Source organism: Lycorma delicatula, chromosome 7 (genome assembly GCF_047948215.1).
Source record: "Lycorma delicatula isolate Av1 chromosome 7, ASM4794821v1, whole genome shotgun sequence".
NCBI classification, from domain to species: Eukaryota; Metazoa; Arthropoda; class Insecta; order Hemiptera; family Fulgoridae; genus Lycorma; species Lycorma delicatula.
The window spans coordinates 22,261,497-22,289,014 of record NC_134461.1 but is presented as its reverse complement, the minus strand read 5'-3'; the positions used below and the strand labels follow the sequence as shown (position 1 = coordinate 22,289,014).

Genomic DNA, 27,518 nt, shown 5'->3' with positions numbered 1-27,518 from the left:
AAAAAAAATTATTTTATAATATTTATGTGTAAAATACAATTATTAAATTGTAACAGTGTAATATGAACAATTTGTAATATGAACAATTTGAAAAAAAATGTATTGCAACTGATACTGCAAGAAATTCACGAAAACGTTTTTGCATATATGATAAAATAAGGTTTCATCCTACTTTAATCATTGTTCTGTGCTAAGTTGATCAAATAAATATAATTTTGTATATTAGTACAAAAAAAGTTATTCTTAGATGAATTGACTTTAGAAAAATATATATATATATATGAACCGAAGAAATACGGAAATAAATAGTAGTGGTAAACAACAGTAGAAAAAATAGAACTATACCAAACTATAGACGCGGATGTGAACTAACGACAAAGAAATGAGAGATGATGAAATGATGCAAAGAAAAAAATCTGGTAGATGATGACGGAAGGAATAGGGATTTGTAAAATATTAAGAGTGCATAGGAAGTAATTACCCTGTGAAAAGCCGGGAGTCAGTAGAAATAAAATATTTCTTTAAATATATAATAAAAAATCTACAGATTATTGTATGTAACAAAATTATTAAATGTAACGTAATTACTGTTTTGAAAATAGTATTTCTTAAGAGTCCATTATAACACAATAAGATATAAAATAATCATTTTCTTTAACCCTTTGCGCTCGAAAGACCACTGTCAGTGGCCAGCCGCCATTCCCGAACAATTTGAAATATGTTCCACGTGAATAATTCTCTCAGGTCGTATGGCCACTGTGAGTGGCCGCTCGTTTGTCTGCCGCTGCACGGCTGCCATATCGACCGCCAGTTGTCAATAGCTCGAAATTATTTTCTCGACTATTACCTTAAATGGAAAAATTGAAAGAGCATTTACAGAAGAAACGCGATGATTTTTTAAACTAGCTCTATTTTATTTACAATCTTAAAATGAAAAACATAGAACTGCGTAATTTTTTACGCCTCACAAAAACATGTTGTTAATATTATATGAATAAAGATAAATACAAAAACAGAAATGAAATAATAACAATTGTTCTGGTTTATTGACAGAGTAAAATACAGATAATCAGTTTAGAATTTCTTTGTGTTTTTGTGTTATGAAGCCGAAAAATAATTATTACATGAATTATAAATTGAATAAAAAACAAAAATTATAAAAATGAATAAAAAACAGAAGATTTATAAAACAAGTGTGTTTAGTGTTTTATTCCTTGAGTCTTTTGTCTATGTGATACTGTTCGAAGCATTGTCCCAATGCATAATGCAGGTTGTACAGCGCACGTTTTACACATATTTGGAACGTTTCCTTGCCCCACTAGCACTTCTGTCACTGCATACAAAACAATCTTTTGTTTTACCAGGTCCTAGCGAACAAAGGATGTGAATAGCGACCAATGTAAAACAATATTTACATTGAAATAGTATACAAATATCAAGACAATTAACAGTGGCCGTGCAAGTGTTCGCGAAATTTTGTACAGGACACTCCCAGTGGCCATACGAGCTGGGAGGTACGCGACTGTGAAAAAATTAAAACCGGTAGAGAAAATGCCGGGGCCAATCGCAGTGGCCATACGACTCCTGAGAGACTTATGGGACTAAACGAGAGCAAAAGGTTAAAATTCAAATCTATATAATTTGAACAGGCCTCTCGACTTGTTTTTTTATGTAATTTTTATATTACATAAAACAAACATAGTGTTACTTGTAACGGAGTACAGTTTCTTAAAAAAAAAAAAAAAAAACAGAATGTTATTTATTTATAAAGGGAAAATTTGTTAAGCCCTGTGAAATCATTATCTCTAAATTTTATTGCATGCATATATATATAAACATAGATACAACACAGACTAAATAGGTTTTTTTTTTTTAATAATAAACACTTGATACAGACAATAATAAATACAATTCGTAAACATCCACTCTTTATTTTTTGATTTTTCTGTTGCCCATACATCATTTCCATAAAACAAGATATATATGCACAAATATTTTTTTAAATATTGTTTCTAATCACTACATCTAATTTATGTTTAATACAAAAAAAGATTATTTGCTGATTAAAAAGAAAATAAATTTTTAACCTGGTGGTCTTTTTTTTTGCCAACCTGAACCGTCTGAGACAAGGTTCAGGCTTTCCTGGTAAAATCTTACTCATTTTTAAATCTACGGCACGGAAAAATATCTAACTAAATCGTACAAACCAATCAGCCAGATCCCTTTCAATAAAATCAACTAAAAGAATGCCCGTGTGGAAGAAATATTACAGGAATGTCACATAAAATCATCAATTCTTCTGAACAGGATATAGTTTATTTTTCTTCCTTTATTACCATCGTGAATTAGTCACAATGGACTATTCTGAAGTCAATATTATATTCTGCATACCAATCTTTCTTATTCCAGTTTAATTATAATTCTAGGCTTATAAAGGTAGTTTTTTCTGACATTTTCCTCAAGTGATGACTCTTAATTTGTTTTATATCTCACTATCTAACACTCCACTTCTGATGGTAGTAGTACGGCACCATTAATTCCAGTTTAGTTCTTAAAGAGTAACATCCTGAAGTAAATTAAAATAATGTTTCTAATGTTTTATGCATCCTCATCTCTCTGAAAATATCACAGCTATTACTTTTTAATTTAATTGTTTACTTTTTCAGTACATATAAATAAATACCATCACCAACTTTACAATTCAAATCTCAGAACTGGTCAGTGTAGAACAAGCAATGCTAACTATTCAGATGACTTGATGTTATGATTAAATGGGATACATTTAAACATCTATGAAATTTTATAAATAAAAGAATTAGAAATAAATCAGGTCATTATAATTTATAATTTATTTTCTGCAAAGAGAATTAATTAAATGTGAATGAAAATTACTAGTCTATATATATATATATATATATATATATATATATATATATATATAGACTAGTAATATAACAAGACTAGACTATATATATATATATATATATATAGACTAGTAATTTTCATATGTTGTTATATTAATCCTAGTCAATAAGTTATGAGTTTCAGTTAATACAAAAATTATAAATAGTACTTAACACACAGTTATACAACCTTACTAAAATGTAGGATTTATTATCAGTACCGTAAATATAAATGATCATTAATTTAATAAATGTTATTGGCAAGTATCCAGCTGAATTACGTACTAAAGCAAAATATTTCATTAGATAATTATTTTTAGTATGAATCGTTTTTTGTTTATCTATTTTTTAATATTTAACTGATTCTCAGTCTTTCATTTAATAGCAATCATATAATAACAAAATTATGATACGTAATTCTGCAACGGTTAAGTTTATCTTTTTTTTTATAATTTTATTATCAGTACATTTAAACGACACACACGGTTTATCAATAAAAACAATAAAAAATCAAACTTTGAACTATCAACCGAGCACTTTAAAATTTGAAAATAATGCTGAAATTTATAACAGTAATCTGCAATCACGTGTGTTAGTAAACAATAATGAACTAGTTAACCTGACATCTCAACCTTCTATATTAAAAGTACCATCAAGAACAGTAATATCTCCTTGTCGAGAAGGAGAAAGATATGTCATGGGGCGATGTAGAGAGAAGTGGTGGTAAGTTTATAGTTTTATTTTATTTTATTATCCGCTAACCAAATTACCTAACATCACACAAAGTATCAATTTTTAGTTAAAAAAATAACTTTTCAAAGTAAATAGTTTTCAAATTTATTTTTTTTAAACCAAATCTTAAATAGATGTGAAGAACAAATGTTAAACCATTTTTTTATAATACAAAGGAACATGACCATATTAGGAATTAATTAAAATATTCTAAACAACAGGTGCTGACCTTTTCATCTACCTATTTTAATTTTTAATTTTTGTTTCAAAGAACAAGCTCCAAGAAGATCTTCTGGAAGCATATACCACATATTTTGAAAGTGTACCACTTATTCATTTCACAAAAAATATATATATGTCTTTATTCCATTCCTCCTACTTTGACTGTAATTTGACCCTTCACCTGGATATCTTATGGTAGCAAAAAATAAATACCTGCATTCAGCCTGCCCATTGTTTTCCGTGCATTTTGTGGTTGCAGCAGTTCAGCATATTTTTCACCTACTCGATGATCATTTAAGATCACAATCTTTTTCATGGAGTCAGTATGATTGCCATATCTTTGCAAATGTTTTAATAGTTTATGATTAATCTTGTTAAGTGTAAGATAGAGTACTTGATAAATAGATAAATATAAATTATTTATTTCCTTATATTACAACTTTAGATTATATTACACTTGCACAAGAGTAATGAATTAATATCATTTAATGTATTTTTATAACTCATTATTTTATATCATTATATCTTATTACATCCATCTTTTTGTCATTTAATGTTGATAGGCTAATGGATGTTTCTTAGTAATTCCATCTGTTTATTATCATCTACTTAACAAAGTTAAAAACCTTTTAATAACTTCTTAATTTTATAAAAGTAATTGTTAGTTCATAAAAATGTATTCAAACTACATGCAGTATAGAAAGAAATTTTTAAATATAACAAACATCATTTGAAGAGGCCAAATTCAAACGATTTGTTATTCTTATGGTGAGTCCGATTGCAAAAGTAGCTAAGTACAGTAGGGTCTCCAAAAAAATGTACAATGTATATGAATGAAGCTAAGATAAATGACAAACAAATTCTTTTAAAATATCATATGAGATGAATGTCATACAACAAATAAATATTTTTTTATTTTAATCAGTATATAATAATACATTATGTAGATCACATCATTATAAGATAAATTATAAATATAAAAACAAATTATAACATAAAAAGTAGATGTGATTAAAGTTTATATATTAATTACTTAAATACAAACAAATGAAATAAATATATTAAATATGAAAAATAACAATAAAATAATTTAGAATTTATCCAGATACAATTCACAACTCAACGTAATACATTGGTTAAACAATTATCATGAATTACAATCTGTATAGCAGATCAACAATAATTAAACTTTATTATTGTGAATATTCCAATTATTTTGTTACCTTGTGTCACATAACAGACAACAATGCAGTAGTCTAATTCATCTTAAACAAACTGCAGTACATTATGCTCAATACTAGCAACAGTTGCTGTGATACATTGTTTCAAATCATTTAATTTTACAGGAAGTGATGAGATGAAACCTTTGTCTTTCATAAAACTCCACAAAAAGTAATGATAACAGTTAACAATCCAGACAACTTTAAGAAGTCACTGGTTAAGCACCATGTTTTCATATGCTAAACAACCAATCCAACACTTCATAACATGCTAATAAAACATCTACATTACCATTAAGATGGAGCTTCATCTTGTACAAAAATAAAAATCTCATCATTTTCATGAAGTTGAGACTTTATCCACTCACTTAACATGTAAAGATAAATTTCCCCAGTTATCATTTGTTCACGAAAACCAAGAATATGCTTTTCATGGGATTACTTTTCAAAGGAATTACTTTATTATGTTATTACTTTTATGGATTACGGCACAAAACATATGTGTATGTAAACATATGTGTAACACATGTTTATTGTTTCTCTAGGATTTTCTTCTTCATATTCATGCATTAACAGTTTTCATTTATCCATTTATGTGAAAGAACCATTCTCAGCAAAAATTGAACGATGAAGAAAATCCCCAATAGGTTCAATCTATATGTCCACACAGAGAGCCTTACATAAAGCTTTTTTGTTGTAACTTGTACTTCTTTTTCCTGTTTAGCCTCCGGTAACTACCGTTTAGATAATTCTTCAGAGGATGAATGAGGATGATATGTATGAGTGTAAATGAAGTGTTAGTCTTGTACATTCTCAGTTCAATCTATATGTCCACACAGAGAGCCTTACATAAAGCTTTTTTATTGTAACTTGTACTTCTTTTTCCTGTTTAGCCTCCGGTAACTACCGTTTAGATAATTCTTCAGAGGATGAATGAGGATGATATGTATGAGTGTAAATGAAGTGTTAGTCTTGTACATTCTCAGTTCGACCATTCCTGAGATGTGTGGTTAATTGAAACCCAACCACCAAAGAACACCGGTATCCACGATCTAGTATTCAAATCCATGTAAAAATATCTGGCTTTACTAAGACTTGAACGCTGTAACTTTCGACTTCCAAATCAGCTGATTTGGGAAGACACGTTATCCACTAGACCAACCCGGTGGGTTATTGTAACTTGTACTAAATGTAATTTATATGGGGTCATTTTCAGGCATTTCTAGAAAATTTTCCACTCAGTCATTTGTGAAATATGAAGTTTTAAACTCACCCTTGTAGTTGTTTACCTGAGCTCATCGATACACACCACAAACATAATTTTATTCCTCTAACGCAGACAATATTCACAAAACCTTTCCTTCTAGACAAACACTCTGTGTTTCAAAATTGTTTATTCCAGTCATAGACGTTTATTCAGTTAACGGTCATTTTTTGAACTTTTTTTCTGAAATGTCTCTGTATCACTGTAACAGAATAACAGAGACTTTGTAAACTGCAGCACGCAAGGCCTTTTTCATAGCAGTCATCTTCCTAAACTAGTTACACAATACATTATCTGACAGTGATAACAACAACAGCAGTTATACAGATGTAAAAGGCATTCTCTAATAAAACTGTATCAACAAATGCTTTATTTTTTACAAACTGGCAGAAATTTCTTTTTCATTTATAATAACCAGCACAAAAATATATTTATAATAAGAAATAAAGTCAGTTTATCTGTCTCTGCTTAGCCATCACTCCCAGCTGATCTGTTTTTTAGTATAACTCATAAACAAATTTAGGAAAATCATAAACCAAATGAAAATTCAAAAATACATTGGAGTATTTTTGAATAGTTATACTACTCCCACCTCTTAATTATAAACATATTTGTATTATTTCATGCTTGAGTGTTAATATAATTTTTAAAAAATCAATAACATAATAATTAAATTTTGGTAAGATTTTGAAAATTTTCTTTCCACATACAGTAGCATGGACACAGATATTATTTAATAAAAAATAACTGTTTAGAAAAAATCATACCTCAATAATTTGTCAATATCTAGCAATTAAATGTTCTCCTTTATTCTTAATCACTTCAGAACACGATTTGTCATCAATTCAACAAGTGTACTATATATTTTGTTGATTTCTTCATCATGAAACCATACAGATATTATTGTTTTAATGAGCTCAACTTTAATGGTACAATTCGTTTTTTGAGAGTACTTTTTTTGAACTATTGCCCAAAGATTTTCAGTTGGGTTAAAGTCTGGGAAGATTTTCCTCGCTCTTCTGGGCTGGATCAGTAATCAAGTTTAGTTCAAACCCAGGAGAGTGTTCTTTAACTCAAACAAGCCTTCCCGCCTACAGGCAATATGTTCAGCACAGCAGGTCGGCTCGCCGGTTTGGATCTTTTGATTCTTCAATACACCTGCCTCAAACTACCAAAGAGGGGGGGAACTGGGCCCAACTATGTCATTCCCGAGTCCCTCCCCAGCGGCCAGGACTTGATCTGTACACTTTATGTTATTTACCTATACGTCTGCCTCAAACTGCCAGGCGGGAGGAACCGGGCCCAACTATGTCGTTCCCAGGCCCCATTCAGCGGCCATGTCTTGGTCTTTTAACTCTTTTTTTCCCCCTCAACATTAAAGTCTCTGATCCATTCCTTACAATCTGTCTCTTTAGTTCTTAGAATCTCAGTAACTAGGTTCTCAACTATCCTCCATTCTTGTTGACCTTTAAGTATAACTGTTACTATTTTATCTGGCGTGACATCCAAGACTCGAGCTCTCTCTTTCTGTGTTCTTCCCATTTGACACATTCAAATATCGTGGTGTTTTGTGGTCTTCACTTCCGCAATAGACCCAGTTAACAAATGCTCTCTTTCTAAACCTATTCAGGTAGTCACCAGATTTCCCATGGCCAGAGAGGAACTGAGAGATGTAGTATCCCACCTCCCCATGTTTCCTCTCCAGCCATAGTCTCAATCTGGGGCTTAACCTTCACATCCAGGAACTTGTACAGGTCGTGTTCCACTTTTCCTGCCATTCTTGATATAACAATCTGGTAGCGTCTTCCTTGTTCATGCCTTTGTAGACTCGCTTTCTTCTCTGAGCCTAGAGATGAATGGTTGGTATTCCTGCCAGTACCCCTACAGTGGCTGTAGAAACAGTTCTATAAGATGATGAAATTTTCAAATTCATTCTTCGTTGTAGGGAGTTTAATTTAAATTTGTTGTTCTTAATGTTAAAAGTCGAAAACCAAGCTGGAGTGGCATACTATATAATGGATGTCACTGCTGTGAGGATCAGTCTTCTTTTCGTGGCCTTTGGCCCCCCTGTATTTCCCATTAAGCATCTTAAATTGTTTATGGTTTTCTCTGCCTTACATGTGACCATCTCTGGTGTTTGTTAAATTGTCCTTATTGTTGGAACTAAATCCCCAGATATTTGATGCATGGCATCATTGCAACCTGATAATCATCTACTCTGACATGTGTGGGTCTGATTTTATGTTTCCCTACCACCATGAGAAGCTGACTTTTCTTGGGTTCAAGACTTAGCCCATTGGATTGTAGTCATCTGCTCACCTGTTTAATTGCTCTATTCGCTCTGTATTCAACATCTTCTTCACATCCTGACACTAGCAGTGTTAGGTCATTCACATAAGCAATCAAAGAGATCCCAAAGGGAACCCCAGCTTCAAAATCCTATCAAATGTATGGTTTCAAAGGAGGGTTTCAAGGGTCAGTACAGACCCTTGAGGCACCCCACCTTGCATTCGGAATCTAATTTCACCATCCTCCACTGTGGTGAGTAGTTCACATGCATGTAGGATGTCACATATTACTGCTCTCAATTAATCACTAATCTTACTGTCCACCAACTCATTAGCCACCACCACCACCTACGGTAGACTATTAAAGGTATTGTAGACATCCAGGAGAACCATCAAGGAAATCTTTCTGGTCCTCCAGGTACCCAACCTGCATGTGTTTTTTTCCCATATCACCACTCTTCTCAAAGCGTCAACTGTTAATTTTACCTTTATGAAACCGTATTGGGCCAAAGACAGTTCTCCTGTAGTGTTAACTTCACTCCAAATTCTGTCCGCAATGAGTCAAGTCTGGGGAGTTGCCTGGCCACAAGAGCACTTTAATGTTTTGTCATTCAAAATCTTTTCCACTTTTTTGGCAGTACAGCACAGTGCCAGGCCAAATCTTGTTGGAATTCTCTGTCGCCTTGTGGGAATTTGTTTTGAAATTGTGTCACAACCCTTTCCTTTAGAATCTAGATACATCCATCACTTTTCAACATACCATCAATTTGATGTAATAAACAAGGACTACAAATGTGAAACAACCCCAAAATATTTTATTCTAGGGACTGATTATTGGACATGAGCCAGTGATATAATTTCATGTGATGCTTTTCTTATATATGGAACCCTTTGCCGCTCAACATAAGAATGTGCCTCAACAGAAAAAATTACACTTTTCTAGTCTTCTTTGGTCCAGTTAGCATGTACTTTGACCATAAGAGCCTTTGTTGCAAAGTACTAAAGCCCATAAGGGCTAGGTACAAAGGGGGTGGCGTGGCGACCAAAACAGTCACATGGAAGGTGTCTTCCCCTGTAGGGTCATGAGGGCGTTAAAAGCTGTAGAAAACTCTGTGATGAAGGTGCAGTGTGGGAGGGTGTACACATTAGTCTTGCTTCCAAAAGCAGTCGAGAGCAGAAAGAGATAGGGTATGTTTTCATTAAAGGCTTATTAAATTTAAGACACTGTTTCTTGATTTTTAAATAAATCATGAGGACTTTTGAGTAAATGAATTGTAGGACAAAACAGTCGTTGCTGCGACCAACACTTGTTTTGTTGGTTTGAGGATAGTATTTTTGGTGTTCAAAGGGTCAATCAAGTAACAATCTGAGGAATAGCCTAATTGAAGTTATATATAGAAAAGAGTTTTGTATGAAACCTTCAGTGTTAGAGGAAGGCACGGGAGTTGTGCTTCCATGAATCAGTTAATTTGATAGTTGAGGGTAGTTTTTCTTTACAGCCACATTTGTCTTTCCTTTGAGGTAAAAAAAAAACCAGTTACTTTAAATTGTTTTAAAAACATCATTCACCATCCCTAATCCAACAGCACACTTAGAAACTATTCATTGTTATGCCAAACTGGTATGCTCAAAAACAGAAACAATTTTCAACTCTTGGTGTTATGTCCACTATCATATACTCAAAACACACAGAACAAAAAACACAAAGATACGATTTTGTAATAAATAATGAAACAAACTTTCACAAAACACTATTTATAACATGAAAGTTTTTAAATAACCAAAGAACGATAACTTAAAATTATACAGACTACTTAAAAGATGGTTGTGATCAAGCAGTGTAGCCACAACATAGAAATTAAAAAAAAAATTTGTATGTTCTGATTAATTTTCAAGTTACTGTTTAACATATTTCAGTAAATTTGACAGACTGGTATTTTATTTATTGGTAAACTCAAATGGATACATGATTCTACAATTTGGGTGCTACTAGAATCATACAAACACCATTGCAAAAAATTTTTTTGGACATTACAGTTTATAATTAATAAATGCACGTATAGCAGAACATAACAAAAGAACATGACATGAATGAAATTTTTCTTATAAATCTAAATTGAAGGAAATATTTCACTAAAGTTCACATAAAAAGTATAAAATATCTGGGCGTTCTTGTTAAGACTGACATGCATTCCTTATAACCTGACAGTTCTACAATGCCTGGAATGTTTTAAGGAGCAGAGCATCCAGAAAATTTAATGGGGTAAAATAAGGTTGTATGCCGACAGCAAAACCACATTCAATGAACTCATTTGTGTACATCAAAGTTAAGTAAACTGCCAACTGTTGACATTTTTAGCCGCTAATGACAGTCATAATTGATTCAATTTAAAAAAGTAAAGATTAAAATTTTAACAAAAATAACTAATGCAAGTCTTGTTTTCATCAAGTTTACTAATAAAATTTTGTGTTAATTCCATACAAATCTAAAACATACGATACTATAGTGCTTTGATCTAACTTCATAATTTTTCTATGACTGATTAAGAGCCAATGATTTGAATGTTTATAAAATCTTGCTAAATGACTTGCACTATAATAATCAATCTCATCTAACATAGTAAGGTAGGAAAAGGAGATATTATTAACTGGCTCTTTTCAAGCCATGTAACATTAGCAATCTCATTTTGTTTGAACTAGGAACAACAAGATTTTGTGTGAAAACTAACAAAATTTCTAGATCAGTAATATTGCTATCATTTACAACTAAATCCTATAAACATAATTTTTTTTCAAATTGTTTTATGTAACAATATCTTGTCATTTAATGCCAATAACCAGTACATCTTTCTGTACTGAAAAGAACTTTTTTATTCTCTCTACCTTTCTATAATTATTTCCTTTTTGTTCTTAAGTGATTTTCCTAGAATTTACATAAAGAGATTATCTTATGTTAATAATAATCATAATACTTTTTTGATTTTTGAACATAAAATATTTATTATAAAACAGTAATAATATGATTGTATAAATACTCATATTAATAGATAAAGAGAAATCAGAAAAGCAATATTTCCTAAATTTGTGATAATTTATATCAGTAATGGCTAGAGTACTTGGCTAATACATAATAATTTCAAACTATTTCACCGTTTATTATTATTTCACCCATACATACCCAGTGTCATTTACAGGAATGAAAAAATTTATCACAGTATTCATAAAAATTTTAAATAATCAATTTCATAAAATCAGTATGTCAAACCAAATTCATTTATAGCATTCTTTTAGTTCACAATATGTGTTTTTGTCTTTTTATTTTTACTTTATCAGTTACAATCAATTATTTTTTACCATCGGTCATTTGATTGACGTTTATATAGTTAGGCACAAGAAATGGGAAATTTTGAAGTAACTCCCTTCAAAAGGAAAAAAAAAACATTACAAGTTTTATTCTTGAAAACTAAAAGTAAATTACATGCTATTAATTGTCCCAACACAACAAATTTCAATGTCAAAAAACAATGTCCATAAAATGGTGGCCATTTGAACATATGCATTCCTGGAAGCGAATGTTGAGATTTTGCATGGCACTTAGAAACACCTCCATGGGAATTGCAGCGATTTCTTCTCAAATCCTCATTTTCAACTCAGCAATTGTCGTTAGGCAAGTGGTGTACACTTCACTTTTGAGGTAGCCCCACAAGAAAAAATCGCACACTGACAAATCTGGTGATGTTGGGGACCAATGAATGTCACCAAACCGTGATTATGTGGTTACAAGAGAGCTGTTGAACAGCTACCATTAACCCTCTGGCAGTATGGGTCGTGGCTCCATCTTGCTGAAACCAAGAATTATGAAGATCAATCAATTATGAAAGATCTTTTGTAGCACAACAACTTCATTATGAAATTGTTGTGCTACAAAAGTTCTGAGGATATTAGCATATCATTCAGACATTACTGTGATTGCATTCCCTATCTCATCCTCAAAGAAGTAAGGCTCAATCACACCTTGCTTTGATACAGCACACCAAACTATAACCTGTTGGCTGTGTAATGGTCATTTGTGCAATTGACAAGGGTTTTCAGCTACCTAATATCTGCAATTCTGCAGGTTTACATACCCACTGATATGGAAATGAGCGTCATCTGATATGAAAAGATTATCTACAAAATTAGGGTCGTCATTAATATTTTCAATCATTTTATCATAGAATTGTTGTCGCATCATAGTCTGATGGTTTCAGCTTCTGTACAACTTGAATTTTGTAAGGGAGAAATTTCAAATCGCTGTGGAGTATTTGGCGGACAGTTGTTCGGTTTAGGTTCAATGCTGCTGCGTGTTTCCTTGCCAATCATCGTGGGCTCCACCCAATTGAGGCCCGAACTGCTTCAATGTTTTCTGGGGCTCATTGAGAATGCTGATCTCCTGGTAGTTTCTTTTTTAGAGCTCAACCCATGACTTGATGGCTTGGCAAGATGGAACACACCCCAACCCGTTGGGGGAAGACACCCCCCACCTTGTGACGTTACCAGTCGCCACACCACCCCCTACATTCCAAGCCCTGAGGGGCTTTACCAGAGGTTGCCTTTAGACCCTCTAACTGATTACATCTCACAGTCATCAGCCAGGCCTTAGTCGGGATGCCAATGATATAAATGCCTCAGCAGAATACATATTATATTTCACCTTCACGTAGGCCTCAAACGGATATCTTCATATCCAACCTAACATGAATCCCTCAAGCAAACTAACCAAAACCACAGAAGCCTGAATCCTGTGCCTAGTACAGATTTGACAACACCGTTCATGACTGTGAATGCCTCAGAAAACGAATGAATTTAAAGTTAAATCAGTGCCACACTCACACCAATCAAAATTGTATTTTATGCAACATAGAAATTTAGACCTACACCCAAATAAGTTGACCAGTTTAGGTCACCTAATAAGGGGAACACAACCTCATTCTGATCCGTGCAGGAGCTGGAGACAAACCCCGCATCCAACTGGTCCCATCATGGTATCTCGCATAGCATTACCAAGTCACCGATCAGGACTGCCACTGACAGAATGTAACACAACCATGATGTCCTTAATTGTAATGACATCAGAATTCGTACTGAGCAGCAGTCACACTGCCACCATTCTTGTAAAATGCCTTCACGGCAAATGCACGTTGTGTACCAACCCACTGGTCTACAATTACTAATTGGCAGGTAGTTGTGCACAGAAGGATGCCACTCCCACCTTTCTACCAGCTCCTCAGGGCTGCCACTACTATTTCAAAATGACCCATTTCTCTGTGCCATTCTGTATTATATTGTATTTCAATATTAATCTTAATATATTTCAATTACTTAAAAACATTCAAATTTATTTAAATAATATTCATTCATATTTTCATAATTATTTCAACTAAGCTTCCTGAAAAAATATATTTTATAAATATTTTCAAGGAATTTTATTTGGTACTCTCTTTATAGGTTATAAACTACTCAAAAAAATGTTCCAACTCTTCATTTATCTGCTTACTATCAATTGCTTACTATTCCAGCTGTTTTTGAATTATGAATTAACACTACCATGTACAGTATATGTATATATTTATATATATAAACTTATTCAACTGTTCCACAAAGTACAGAATTAAAGAACACACTTACTTTTTCTCATTTTCAGTGTGCTTTCAGGCCTAAGCCCATCTTCAGTTTTTTTTTACATTTACATATAAAATACATGTTATGTTAACATTTTTCAGTAAATAATTTTTTTTTTAAATTTAAAATGTTAAAGTCTTTAACATCCTATCAATATGTCAAAACAGTACTGTCTATGTGTCTAATATATCAATACAGTACTGAATTGATACATTGACTTATTGTATTGTTAAAGATTTTAAATAATGATTTAAATTTGAAAAAAAATGTTTATTGAGTGAGCAAATAGTTCTAAAGATTTAACTTAAAATTGTCCCATGTATCATGTAAATGTAAAAAAGAAAAAAATCTTTAAATTACTGAAAATGGGCTTAGGCCTGAAAGCACTTTGAAAATGGAAAAAAAATGGTCTGTTCTTTAATTCTGTACTTTGTGGAGTGCCTGAATAAGTCTACATTATACAGAGCGTTTCATAATGTTCTTAGAAGTTACAAAAATTCCGTTCAAAAAAAGTATTTCACTTACCTAAATGAAAGTTGTACGAGGTAGCAGGGACTCAAACAGTTTTTGTTAAAATCTATAAATGTTCAAAATGTGCTCCTCTGTTGATACGGCACACATCAACACGAAAGTCTAGCTCTTGACAAACTCGTTCTAACATGTAATTTTCGATAGAGTTGATTGCATTGATTATACGATCCTTTAGCTCAGCGATATCGTGCGGCATTGGTAGGATAAACACGTTATCTTTCACGTAACCCCAGAGAAAGAAATCACATGGCTTGAGGACTGGTGATCTTGGTGGCCACAGCATAATGTGTTGGTCTTCTTCAGAAGCACGTCCTACCCAGGATCCGTCAATGAAAATGGGCAGGACAACCATCTTGCTGGAAAATGAAGTCGTTGAGTAGCTGAAGCATAAGCCATAATTGTAACATATCCAGGTATATCATACCGGTTACTGTCATTTCCATAAAAAAAAAACAGCCGATAAACTGCCTCACGAGAAAAACGTTTTTTTTCGGAGAATCCCGAATGTGTTCCACATAAGCGTGTGGGTTTTCAGTTCCCCGAACTCGCACATTATGACGGTTTACTTTGCCGCTAATATGGAAAGTAGCTTCCTCGCTAAAAATTATCTTTTTTACAAAACCTTCATCTAACAACATCTTTTCCTGCAACTGTAAACAAAAATCGAGACTACGTGTTTCATCTCCCTCAGAAAGACGCTGGATTAATTGAAGATTGTACGGTTTTCATATTAAACGTTTACGGAGAACTCACCACGCTGTTGTTTTCGGAATTCCTAATTCTTTGCCTGCAGCCGCAGTCGATTTTGGCGGGCTGCGAATGAAACTTGCACGCACACGTTCGACATTGACTTCTGAGGTTGATGGACGACCAGTTGATTTTCGCTTGCACAAGCAACCGGTTTCACTGAATTGTTTATCCCATGCAGGAATTGAATTATCACTTGGTGGCTCCTTATGAAATTTCAACCGAAACGCACGTTGCACAGAAATTACTGACTTTGACAAGTGAAATTCTAACACATAAAACGACTTCTCGCTTCCCGTGGCAGCCATTTTTTCTACTGTCGACGCTTAGCGAGCAAATGGTTTACTAACTGCCTAATATACGTCGAAAAAAAACTATTTGAAGTACTCTTTCGTACAGTACTTATTTTATTCTTATGAGCGAAATAGTTTTTTGTTAATGAATTTTCGAAACTCCGAAGAACATTATGAAACGCTCTGTATAATTAGTTAGAATTTATGACCAGAGGAAATATGGACTACAAAAAATTTAATTTTATATATATATAAGAGAAAAGACATTCATCCATCATCTAACATACAATTTGAATCCCTCATATTTGATTGTGTAATCTTATTAGATCACTTTATTCAATGAAAAAAATTACAATGCAATTAAATTACATAATATGCATCAATCTTCTGAAAATGTTAAATTAAAATATAAAAAATGAAACAAATGTTTTAATTTACTTAAATTAAATATATTTTTTAAGCTAAGTAAAGCATAAAAAGTAATAACAGTTATTATTTTACATTCAATAACGTATATACATATTGTAAAACTAACAACTGTCAACAACACTCAGTTATTTTGAAATTTAATTTCAGAGTAAGCAGTAATAAAACCACCAAAAATCTAAAGAATTTGAACTGATTTAAATAAAAAGTGGTTCAGGTAGATTCATTTTACATCCAAATAATCATTTTTGAGCACTCTACTAAACTTCGATAAACTTTAAATTGGACTAGCTATAAGAATAACAAATCACTTAGACTCTGCTTCTTCCATACAATGATTTGCAGAGCATTCAGAAAGTTGCTGTTTGTTAGAATTATGGAAGTGTAATGATGGACTCTCTTAATTATTACTTTCTATTTTTATTTCATTATTTTACAGAAACTGATATTAAAATAGCTGTAATAGTTTATAAAAGGTGTTGAAAATGACCTCCTCCAACATCATTACAACACTGCACTTGTTTCAATTTATTTTTTAAACACTTTAACCAGCTGATGTACTAGAATGTGCTAGAACGGCATATGTACATGCCGTTATTAGAGTTTTTAGTTTATCAATTATGCTCAAGCGATCGTGTAATTCATAAAGCCCTCAAAATGATTCATTCATCAAATACAATTTGCAACATAGTCATTGACTGTAACTGTGTGTGCTGTGGCACCATTTTGTTGGAACCAACCGTGACTAATTTTCACTTCTGTTAACAGACTAATGAAGTTTATTAAAACAGCACACAATAACAATTACTATCAAAGTGTATTTTCAAAAAAGATTTTTTGAAAATCTTCAACCACTCACACCAATCTACACTCCAATTTTTGTTTTGTGTAAAGATTGCTTGTGTAATTCATAGAGATTAGTTGTTGACCACAGTCGTGTAGTTTGTGAATTAATATATCCTCCCATATGAATCCAAGCTTAATAATTTTTAAACCACTGATAATAATTTAAGTAAGTCTTTTGGCATGAACAGTAGATTTAGTTCTTTTCTTACAGTTTTAAGTGCGTTAACAAGTCTGATATCTTGCTGCTGTGCTAACTTACGCACTGACTTTGATGGAATTTTGGTCATAGCATCTGAGATATCAAACAGCTTCCGATCGTTTAGTTTAGATGATGTTTCACTTCCATCAGCATGTACAACAGAGCCTGTGGCCTGAAACATTTTGATAAGAGTTTTTACTGTTTTGCGGTGAGGAACAGGAATATTCGGAAATTTTTAAGAAAACTTGTGCTTCCCTAAATCAGTATATTTGTCACATTCACAAAAGACATGTTCAACAAGAAAAATGCATTCCTCTACCAAAAGAACCATTATGTTTCTCTCAATTGTTGATTCTGATAAACGAAACAACATGTAACAAAACAAAGCACGTTCAATGATAACTTAACAATTGACACCTTGGTTTATTACTGAGCAATGCCCAACAAAACCTCGGGCTGTTCAAGTTGGTTTTTGATTATAAAAATACAATATATTGATTGGTACAGAGAAATATGGGTTTTATAAGTATTGACTTTCAAAAAATCAATTTATGTGAGTGTGTTTGTGTGTATTTAAATTCTATTAAATAAACTACCTAGTATACAATATTGAGATAAGGCATACCTTACTTTAATTTTTCATCTAAGTACTTTCACGGGATCCCACATACTCAGTAATGACTGAAAAAATTTCATTATTGCACAGTAAAAATTTAAAAATAAAAATACTAAAATAATGAGAATTATTAGTTCTACTATCTGCTGCAGTTTTTATAAGATCTCCCTCGAACACTGTCTGATGGTTTATCAAATTCAAATTTTGTTTATATTTATACACATAACATTTTTCTAATATATTTAATTTTACATCATCTTTATTAATTTCTAATATTTTTAAATCTATGTTAATATCAGAAATAGAATGATTATTGTTTCTTAGATGGTCTGCCGTACTGTATAAACCTAATTTATTATTTTTTTTAATTTCTATAATATTCAAGAAATTTAATTTTAAAGAATTTAGTTTTTTCCTACATAAATACCATCACAATCATTACATTTAATTTTATAAATTCCACACATATTATTTATTTTATTATTATTACTATTTTTGTTTTTTAAATATTTTATTATCTGATAATTATGTTTGAATGCTGGTTTAAATATTTCTTTACCTAGTTTTAGTAATGTTTTCAATGATATTATTAGTATATAAATACTTTACGAATATTTTTTCACTATTTTGTATCTTATTATGTATTGGGTAAAGGCAAATTTTTTTGTTACTGTATTTTGGTAGTTTTTTTAATAAGTATTATTAAAGTAGTATTATATCAATTTTTAACTGCTATATGTTTTATGATTTTTATTTCATTATTTAACTTTTCTTTGTTATTATGTGAATATCTGACTGCTCTATTAAATTAATGTCAATCATCCGTACTATGTTCAGATATCCTACCAATATTAAGTAGTTTAATAAGTGGTTTATTTAATAGAATTTAATAACACGGAGGAATATATGAATCTTAAAAAGACTAATTTCAGTTAAATAACAAAAATAATGTATACATATAATTTTTTTTTAAGATTCAAATAATTCGTTAACATATTGACCTCTATGGTAATAAATTTAATATTACATAAAATTTAAACCAAAATAAATAGATAAGTTAATGCAGTAAGTTTATCTATTTACTGTGTTTTGGTTGTTTAAATTTTATATAATATTAAATATATATTTATATTTATTTTTTAAAAGCATTTCTTTTAATAACCATACACACCCCTGTACCAGTACAAATTATTTATAAGTAATAGATCAACTATAAATATAGAATCATTGAAATAGGATGATGACTTATCTTATTTCATTACACAAACAGAAGCGCTTTCACAAACTTGATTTGCTTCATCAGCTGCATACATTTATATATATTTTATATATATATATATTACAAAAAACATCATACTCTTGCAATTCATGATAACATACAACTTATTCACTTATAATTTTATATTAAAAATATTTTTAAAACAATTAAATTTTATTAAAAATCTTTAAATTAAACTTAACTTATCATACTTTAAAATCTTATATAAAAATTGTTTTAAATTTTTATTTACATTAATTTTTTTTAAATTATAATCAGAACAAGAGACAAAAAATATAAAATATAAAAAATTGTTTAAAATTACAAAGATTAATCAATTAAGTTAAAATTAAAATGTAAAAATATAATAATAACAAAGATAAAAAATTAAACTTTTAAAATAATGAGCGGCACATGATTTTGCTTTGCTTTTGTTTTTATTTTAAAAGTTTTAATTTTTTATCTTTGTTATAATTATATTTTTACATTTTAATTTTAATTTAATTTAATCTTTGTAATTTTAAACAATTTTTTATATTTTTTATCTCTTGTTCTGATTATAATTTTAAAAAAAATTAATGTAAATAAACATTTAAAACAATTTTTATATAAGATTTTAAAGTATGATAAGATAAATTTAATTCAAAGATTTTTAATACAATTTAATCGCTTTAAAAATATTTTTAATATAAAATTATAAGTGAATAAGTGGTGTTATCATGAATTGCAAGTTTATGATGTTTATTGTTTATTCACTACAGCGTGGCAGCAGTGGCCCCCAGAGCCCCACAGTGTCGGTCGTCTTTTGCCGGTGTGGTCAAGGCAGTTCTCCCTGAGCAATCCCACGCTGGGCCGGCTCCTGCTGCTGAGTCTGGGCGACCAGACCAGGGCGATTGAAGCCTGGCGAGCAGAAACAGGAAGGTAGCGTCCGCATCCAGCGGCTCCCTCAGCGGGCCGGTCAGGTCTGCTGCTCCGGCGAGAATTTTGGCATCCGCCGGGGGTCCCACATTGATTCGGCCAGGGAATTTCTGTCTTCTTCCATCTTCTTCTTGGTCTTCTCCAGGTGGTGGTCGACGATGTATTGAAAATTCAATCTCATACATGCTCTTTTATTGAAGCCTGAGAGTGGTGGGACTGCAGCCCCACTATGGTGGGAGAAGTGCACGGTCATCTGCACGGCAGGAGTGACGCTGTACCTGCGGGTACGTGTACTGTGCTCCCGCTTACATCTGAGCTGCTACCGTTGCTGCCCGCCGATGTTAAGTTCGGAATATATGTGGTAACAATATAAATGTATGCACCTGATGATGAATCAAGTTCATGAAAGCACTTCTGCTTGTGTAATGAAATAATATAAGTCAAACTATTTCAATTATTCTGTACTTGGAGTTGATCTATTAAATATAAATTACACACACACACACACACACACACACACACACACACACACACACACACACACACACACACACACACACACACACATATATATATATATATATATATATGAAAAACTATAGTATGCTGTCAAAATGGTAGTGTCTGTGCTTTTCATCCAGAAGGTTGTGGATTCAAATCCAGGGATAGTATTTTCATACGCTAAAAAAAAACAGAATAGAAATACATATAGCTAAAATGAAAATACATGTAATGTAAATGGGCATGATCTTGTTATCATTAAATTTTACATGTATTTATAATAAAATATATATTTATATTTTATTAATTCAATCAATAATGTTAATTCAATTTTTTTAAATGTTATAATGATACACTTCTAATAAATATTTAGAATATAACATGAAAATCAACACGTTAATTAATTAATTGTAGTTTGATTAAATATTTATTACTTAAAGTAAGTAATATTTATTACTACAAGACATGTTCTAAAAGGTCAATTTTGAATTTGCCACCTACACATGCAATGTAAACAGATGGCGCATGCATATCTCAGTTATTTCAATCAATATTCAACTGTTAGCAACAATAGTTTAGTAATTTTGTTGTTAATCGTTTATAGTTAACTATTTTTTAATGAGTACTACAATTCGTGATCCTGCCAAAAACGAAGTATGAGGAGTAATTCAATTCTTGATGCAAAAAATAAATCTGCGGCTGAAATTCACAGGCAAAGAAAGTGTGTCCACACAAGATTCCCTTTAGAGTTTAGTGACCTCAAAACTGTTGTGAAACAACAATACTGCAAAAAGATAGAAAAAACAAAATCTTAGAGAAACTATAAAACACAATGGGGATGCTGCTAGCCTGTGGAATTTTTTTTATTGCATGAAAATGTCGGGCCATACAAAGTAAATCAGATTAGTTAGTAATTGTAAAACTTTTTAGGAAAATCTTCAATTATCTATGCTACAGACCTTACTTAGCTCCCAACAATTATTTTCTTTATTTACCTTAAAACAGTGGCTTGCATCACATATGTTTGACAATAACGATGAATTGAAAAATGGCATTAATGCATGTTTTACGTTACTGGCAGTGGAATTTTTTGAAAACATGAAAAAGCTAGTGAAAAACTATGAAAAATATGTTGAGATGAAGGCAACTAGGTAAAAAAGTAGTTTTTATGTACAAGTAATAAAGTTTACTGATTTTTTTCAGTTCTATTTTTACTTCAAAAGACATGAAATTTTGTAGAATCTCTTGAAGGTTCTATTTACATATAACAGCTTATATGTTGTGAACAAATGCAGTGGATGGAAGAGTCAAAGTTGCTGCAGCAAGTACAGGGATAACAATCAATCAATAGAAAAGACAGGGAAAGAGCAAGAAGACATTGATAAGAGCATGTTTTCATAGATATGTTCTCATCTTAAAGAGTGAGAACAGCAGAACTGAGATAAACAGAAAGCACGATATCAGAAGTGACTGTGTAGATTTGCCTATATAATAAAATAAAAAATTAAAACTTGATCCTGTAACATTTAGTACACACAGATTTGAAAAAAACATTTTCAAAATAGTTAAAAATTAGCTTATTTTATACAACATTGTTTTGTAAGTATAATTTTTTTAAATGTATTGAAACCTTTGTAGAGAATCATAAAAACAAATATAAGATAAACAGACTATTTAATAACACTTCTGTAAGAAGAGAGAAACATGAATGTGATTGTATTTTTCACGTCATTTAATTACGCATTAAAAGACTTGATCTTTTCTTTCAAGAATGTACTACAATAGAAATAAACATAGAATGTTGAACTATTACCACATTACTGATCAAGCTGAAGTCAAGATATCATGTAGTCAAAACTGTTTGTTGTACTTATTTTTTACTATTAATTGGCAAAGAAAGGAAGATAAAATATTTTTAAAATACTCTACAAAAATTTATTAAAAAGTAATAGTATTAAAAACAAGGTCAATACACACATATGACTTATGTAAATATGATTAACAACACTTAAAAGGATGCAGTTCGATAACTTATTTATCAATAAATTTTCATATAAAAATGTATATAATTCTATCACCGTAATCATAACAAGTATAACATTATGAAATAAAACACAAAACATCTCGATACTGAAAGGTCAGTATGTCATTGAACATAATTTTAGATAAAACTCTATTATGATATAACAAATACAATAGTAATGACCCTATCGTTAACTGAACTGAATCGCAATTACTATGCATAGATTTTCAAAAACTACTGTTTTTAGTTACATATTTCTATTTCATTTTATTATCACAATACATAAAGTGAGTAGTGAAGATGAAACAAACAGCGAAGTAATTAACCCAAAATTTAAAGAAACAGATATCAATTGGTACATAATTGATACAAATAGCGAGACTAAAAAGGGAGCAAGAAAACTTTGCCCAAAGGATAGAAGAGCTATTACCAGTATTTCAAGATTATGGGAAAATAAAATTGTTGCAGTCTCTAAAATAAGGTAATATTTATAAACTAATAAATGTTATTCTTTAAATTAGAATAAAAGAACTGCAATAAAAAAAATCACAAGATAAAAACACAACAGATAAATAAAGATAATAATTATGTGATACAAGTGCAATTTTACATACATCATGTACAAATTATAAATTAACACTCCTTAACAATACAAAATTTATGAAAACATTAGTCAAATACATTTGAACCTCACAAAATGAACAGACATTATGCAACTTGACTAGACATTATACTTGATGACATGTCAAATGGGTTTATTAATAATTTTAGGTCTTAAAATCATAAAAGATTGTAGTAAATTTATAAAAAAGCACAACAGACCAATGAGGAAAGAAGGATTCAAGTTAATTTAAGAACAAACCAAAGATTTTTAATAATTCAATTGTTAATAATTGTTTTTCTTGGTTCTGTACTAGTATTTTTTTTTTAATTTTACCATTTTTCTTCTATAAAGCAAATTTAGACAATTCAAAAAACATAGTAAGAGAAAAAAACAACTAATAATGCAAATCAAATCACGGTTAAAAATTCCTAATTAGATTATTTTTTAATTTAGATTAATACAAAATGATACAAATATATCATATCAGAAAGAACAAGTAGGTTTGTTACACCATTAATAACAATAAAAATGCTCAAGCATTTATCTAGGATCAGGAAAAATTTTGAACATAGTACAAATTTCTTAATTAAAAAAGAAAAATTGTTAAATATTAATATATGAAAATAGTTATTACTGCATGAAATAATAACCATGCAAATATAGACATATTTAAAGAGTAAAGAAATGTAATAATAAATTCACCTAGCAGTAAGTTAAAATATTCTTATTGTAATAATACAAGGGGTTATCTCTAATGTAAAGATTATTTCATTGTGAAAATATTTATTCTGAAAACTTTATAAATATTTTTTCTCTTAAACTTCTCTATATAATCGTCACATGAATTAAGATATTTATCAATCTTAAATACAGCAATCTAATAGATACACCAATCTTAAAGAGAGAAATTTCCCAGCAGTCTTTACTTTAGAGACATCCCTCATACATTCTTATTTTCTACAGAATGAGTACCTCCATCATTTCTAAATAAAACATATTTAAATTTTTAAAACTACAAGTCAGGTAAAAATAAGATTTTTAATTTTAACATTACAATTACATTTTAGTAAAAAAATTTTAAATTTTGTACTTAAAAGTTCTATTTTATTGTACTGTACAATTGGTGCGGTTTAAAAATCTAATATTTTTAACAAACTTCAAAAAAAAGAGGAGCTTATCAATTTTTTTTTCATGTGTATATTATGCAATATCAAAAACATTAGTAAATTGATTTTGATAATTTTTTTTTAATCAAAAGAGTATACTTTTTGAATGGTCCTGCATAAATTTTAACTACATCTGATGATAATCTTAGGAAAAATACCAAATATCCAAACAGCTCCACACCCTTAGTCACTGATTGCTCACACCAGTACCATGTTTCTCTGTTCCCTGTATGAATAGGATATTAATAACAGTCTATATTATCTTGTTTAGTCTCCGTGGGAATAATCATGGCATTTCTTTCTCTATTTTTCTTCCTTAAAAATCATTCCCCCCTATGTGAAACGAGTTAAATATTATAATTTTACAATAAATAATATTCTATAGTTGTTATAAACACTTTTTTAACCGGGTGCTCACAAACCTTGTCCAAACGTCTACTTGCAATAATGGAAACTACAAATTGGATAGATTACGCAACCTCATCATTTCTATCACAGCTTCCACATCATGTGGTCACGTGGACCACATGACAACAATGATGAGAAGCACATGATGATGACCACACCATGACGTCATTCTCATCATGTGGACTCAAATAACTTATTTGGATCTGTATCATACAAGGTAATACCCTCTAAAATTTTAATTCGACTAAGAGCGGCAAAAATCTGCCCCTTGGCAAAAATTTTCTTGCCAAGGCCCTGTCAAGAGCTGTACGCTGCAACTTTGATCAGTTACAGCCCAGCTTAATATTAGCGAAGCATTCTGCACTCGACATCTCATATCCCTTTGTTGCGTGGAATGTTTTGCAAACTAGTGAAATGACTGCGCAATCACCATCTTTCATTCTAAAACTGATAGTCTTGTCATCAAATTTTATGAGTACAGCTTTGGTAACTCTCCTTCCTCATACATCAAGCTGATGCGGTGAGAACATTGTTTTTGCATTTCGTTTGACAAATATTTGTATATTAAACTGACACAATGACATGACTCTCTAGACTTATTCAGTAAGAATTGGCTTTTGTACATTCTCACTGTGAGAGTCTACATTCACATTGTTGAGAAATCTCTGTGAAAATATTCACGGTACTTCTTTCTCTATTTTTCCTTAAACAATCACCTTTCTTGGCAACTTTCCTGTAAACATTGCTGTCTCATTTGAGCAGCGTGTTTAGTAAACACATAACCATATTTTAATAATTATTTAAATATAATATATCCTACTTCAAATAATGCAAAATTGGTAATAGAAGTTTTGATGTACAAAAATATAATACATACAAAAGTATGATATAAGAATATAATATGATATTTACCTACAGATGTGTAGGTAAATATATTATCATCTGGTATGTATGCCTTAGCAAACTCAAGATAAGGTATAATCATGAGATGCTCTCTCTCTCTCTCTCTCTCTCTTATATGCTTTTGAGATCCCATTTTACATATGGGAATCCTGTTTAGCCACCTAGTGATTGGCTGAGGTACTAACTTTACATAACTTTATTTTTAATTTGTGTTGGCTGGCACAGACTTTAAAAATAGTTTTTTTGTTGTAAATACTTTTACTTAGTTAATAAATAAAAATTCAACTATTTATAACTTTTTTGGACTATTATTTGTTGAAGTCGGTTTTTATTTTTTATAAATTATTTTATTTTACCTGAAAGATCTGCTGTAGATAGCTCTGAAAATGTGTATTTATATATATATATATATATTGATATGATAAATATATATTAAATTTTATGTTAGCTGCCATAACAAAAAAAGGTTGTGGGTGACCTGACGTATGATATTAGCAACTCCTAATTTTTCTCAAAATAACAATCATACATGCCACATATACAAAGGTAAGTAAGAAAATGATGAGTGAAGTAGTTTCCCTTTGCTTTTTTCACTAAAACAAATGTAATGTAATTTATTGGCATACCAAACCCACTAAAATAGGGATTATTCAGTTCTTAGTGACACCTTTGCTCTGCTCACAACAGAAATTGATTGTACATAATATACATTATTACTCTCAGAAAAACCAACACTTAGACTAGACATACTTCTTTATTTATAATGTGATTCACATGCATAATAGCCATAAGAAGGACTGCAACAGATAAAGCAACAAATTAATGTACGCTTCACAAAAAACTAAATACATATCCAGATAAATAAGGCCAATAAAGAAAATAATAACAATCTGAAGGCAGTGTCTCTTAAATATTTAAGTTTATATTAGACATAAACTTTTTAAGCACACATTTACCACAAAATCATAATAGTATAAATTGTGTTTTTTTTCTTCTTGAGATTTATAAATACAAATGCATGGAAGTACTAGAATTCTTTATTTAATAAATATAGGTTTATTGATTTGTATTTACCAGTGCTAAAAAGTAATCTGATATCACACTTTTTAAACCTGAAATTTTTTTCTGAATTTTTGTTAGATTCCCAAAATGTATTACATTTTCAATATGACTTTTTTTATCTTTCTTTGCCCATTTTTCTGGGAGTAAGTAGGAGAAAATTAGTGTAATTTATATTCCAATGACCTTCCTTTACATCACTCTGGAAGAAGGAATATTTTTGCACAGTAATGTTCACATAAAATAACAACTACATATATATACATATATATATACATCAAAGATAAAAGTATAAAAACCATTTACCACCAAGAGTAAGTACAGAATTTAATAATGCTTTTTATCTTGTGCTTATTATTTTTTAATGGCGCTTTCTAGGTTTTCCCTCATCATCAGTTAAACTTTTCTTTTTTTTTCTCAAATCACACATTAAATTCAAACATAAAAATTTTAATATATAAAAATATGTTGTCAAAATATTGAAAATATAAAATTAAAAAATTTTAATTTTTTAACTGTTGATGAGAGAAAACCTCAAAAGTGCTATTAAAAAATAATAAGCATAAGGTAAGAACTGTTATTAAATTCTGTACTGTTGGTGGTAAACGGTTTTTTATACTTTTATCTTTGAGATATTAGTACAGAGGGAAATGTGGGCAACTACTATAACAAATTTTTTTTTGCTAAGTTAATATATATATATATATTAATTTTATTTAAATTAATTTTT

General features: G+C 30.6%; 1 protein-coding gene across 4 annotated transcripts in view; it reads left to right on the top strand.

Moving 5' to 3' along the window:
- LOC142328455 (uncharacterized) overlaps positions 1-27,518 on the top strand; it is a 40,292-nt gene that overhangs the window by 9,517 nt on the left and 3,257 nt on the right. Inside the window, exon 1 of one of the 4 annotated variants that reach the window (XR_012757277.1) lies at positions 3,093-3,626. The exons of 2 other annotated variants lie outside the window; for them this stretch is intronic. Coding sequence is in view for 1 of the 2 variants with exons in the window: in XM_075372247.1 (XP_075228362.1) it covers positions 22,864-23,129 (266 nt within the window). In the remaining variant the exon portion in view is untranslated. Of the gene's footprint in view, positions 1-3,092; positions 3,627-22,813; positions 23,130-27,518 lie in introns of those variants that run through there. One more of the 4 variants, XM_075372247.1, reaches the window with a different exon arrangement.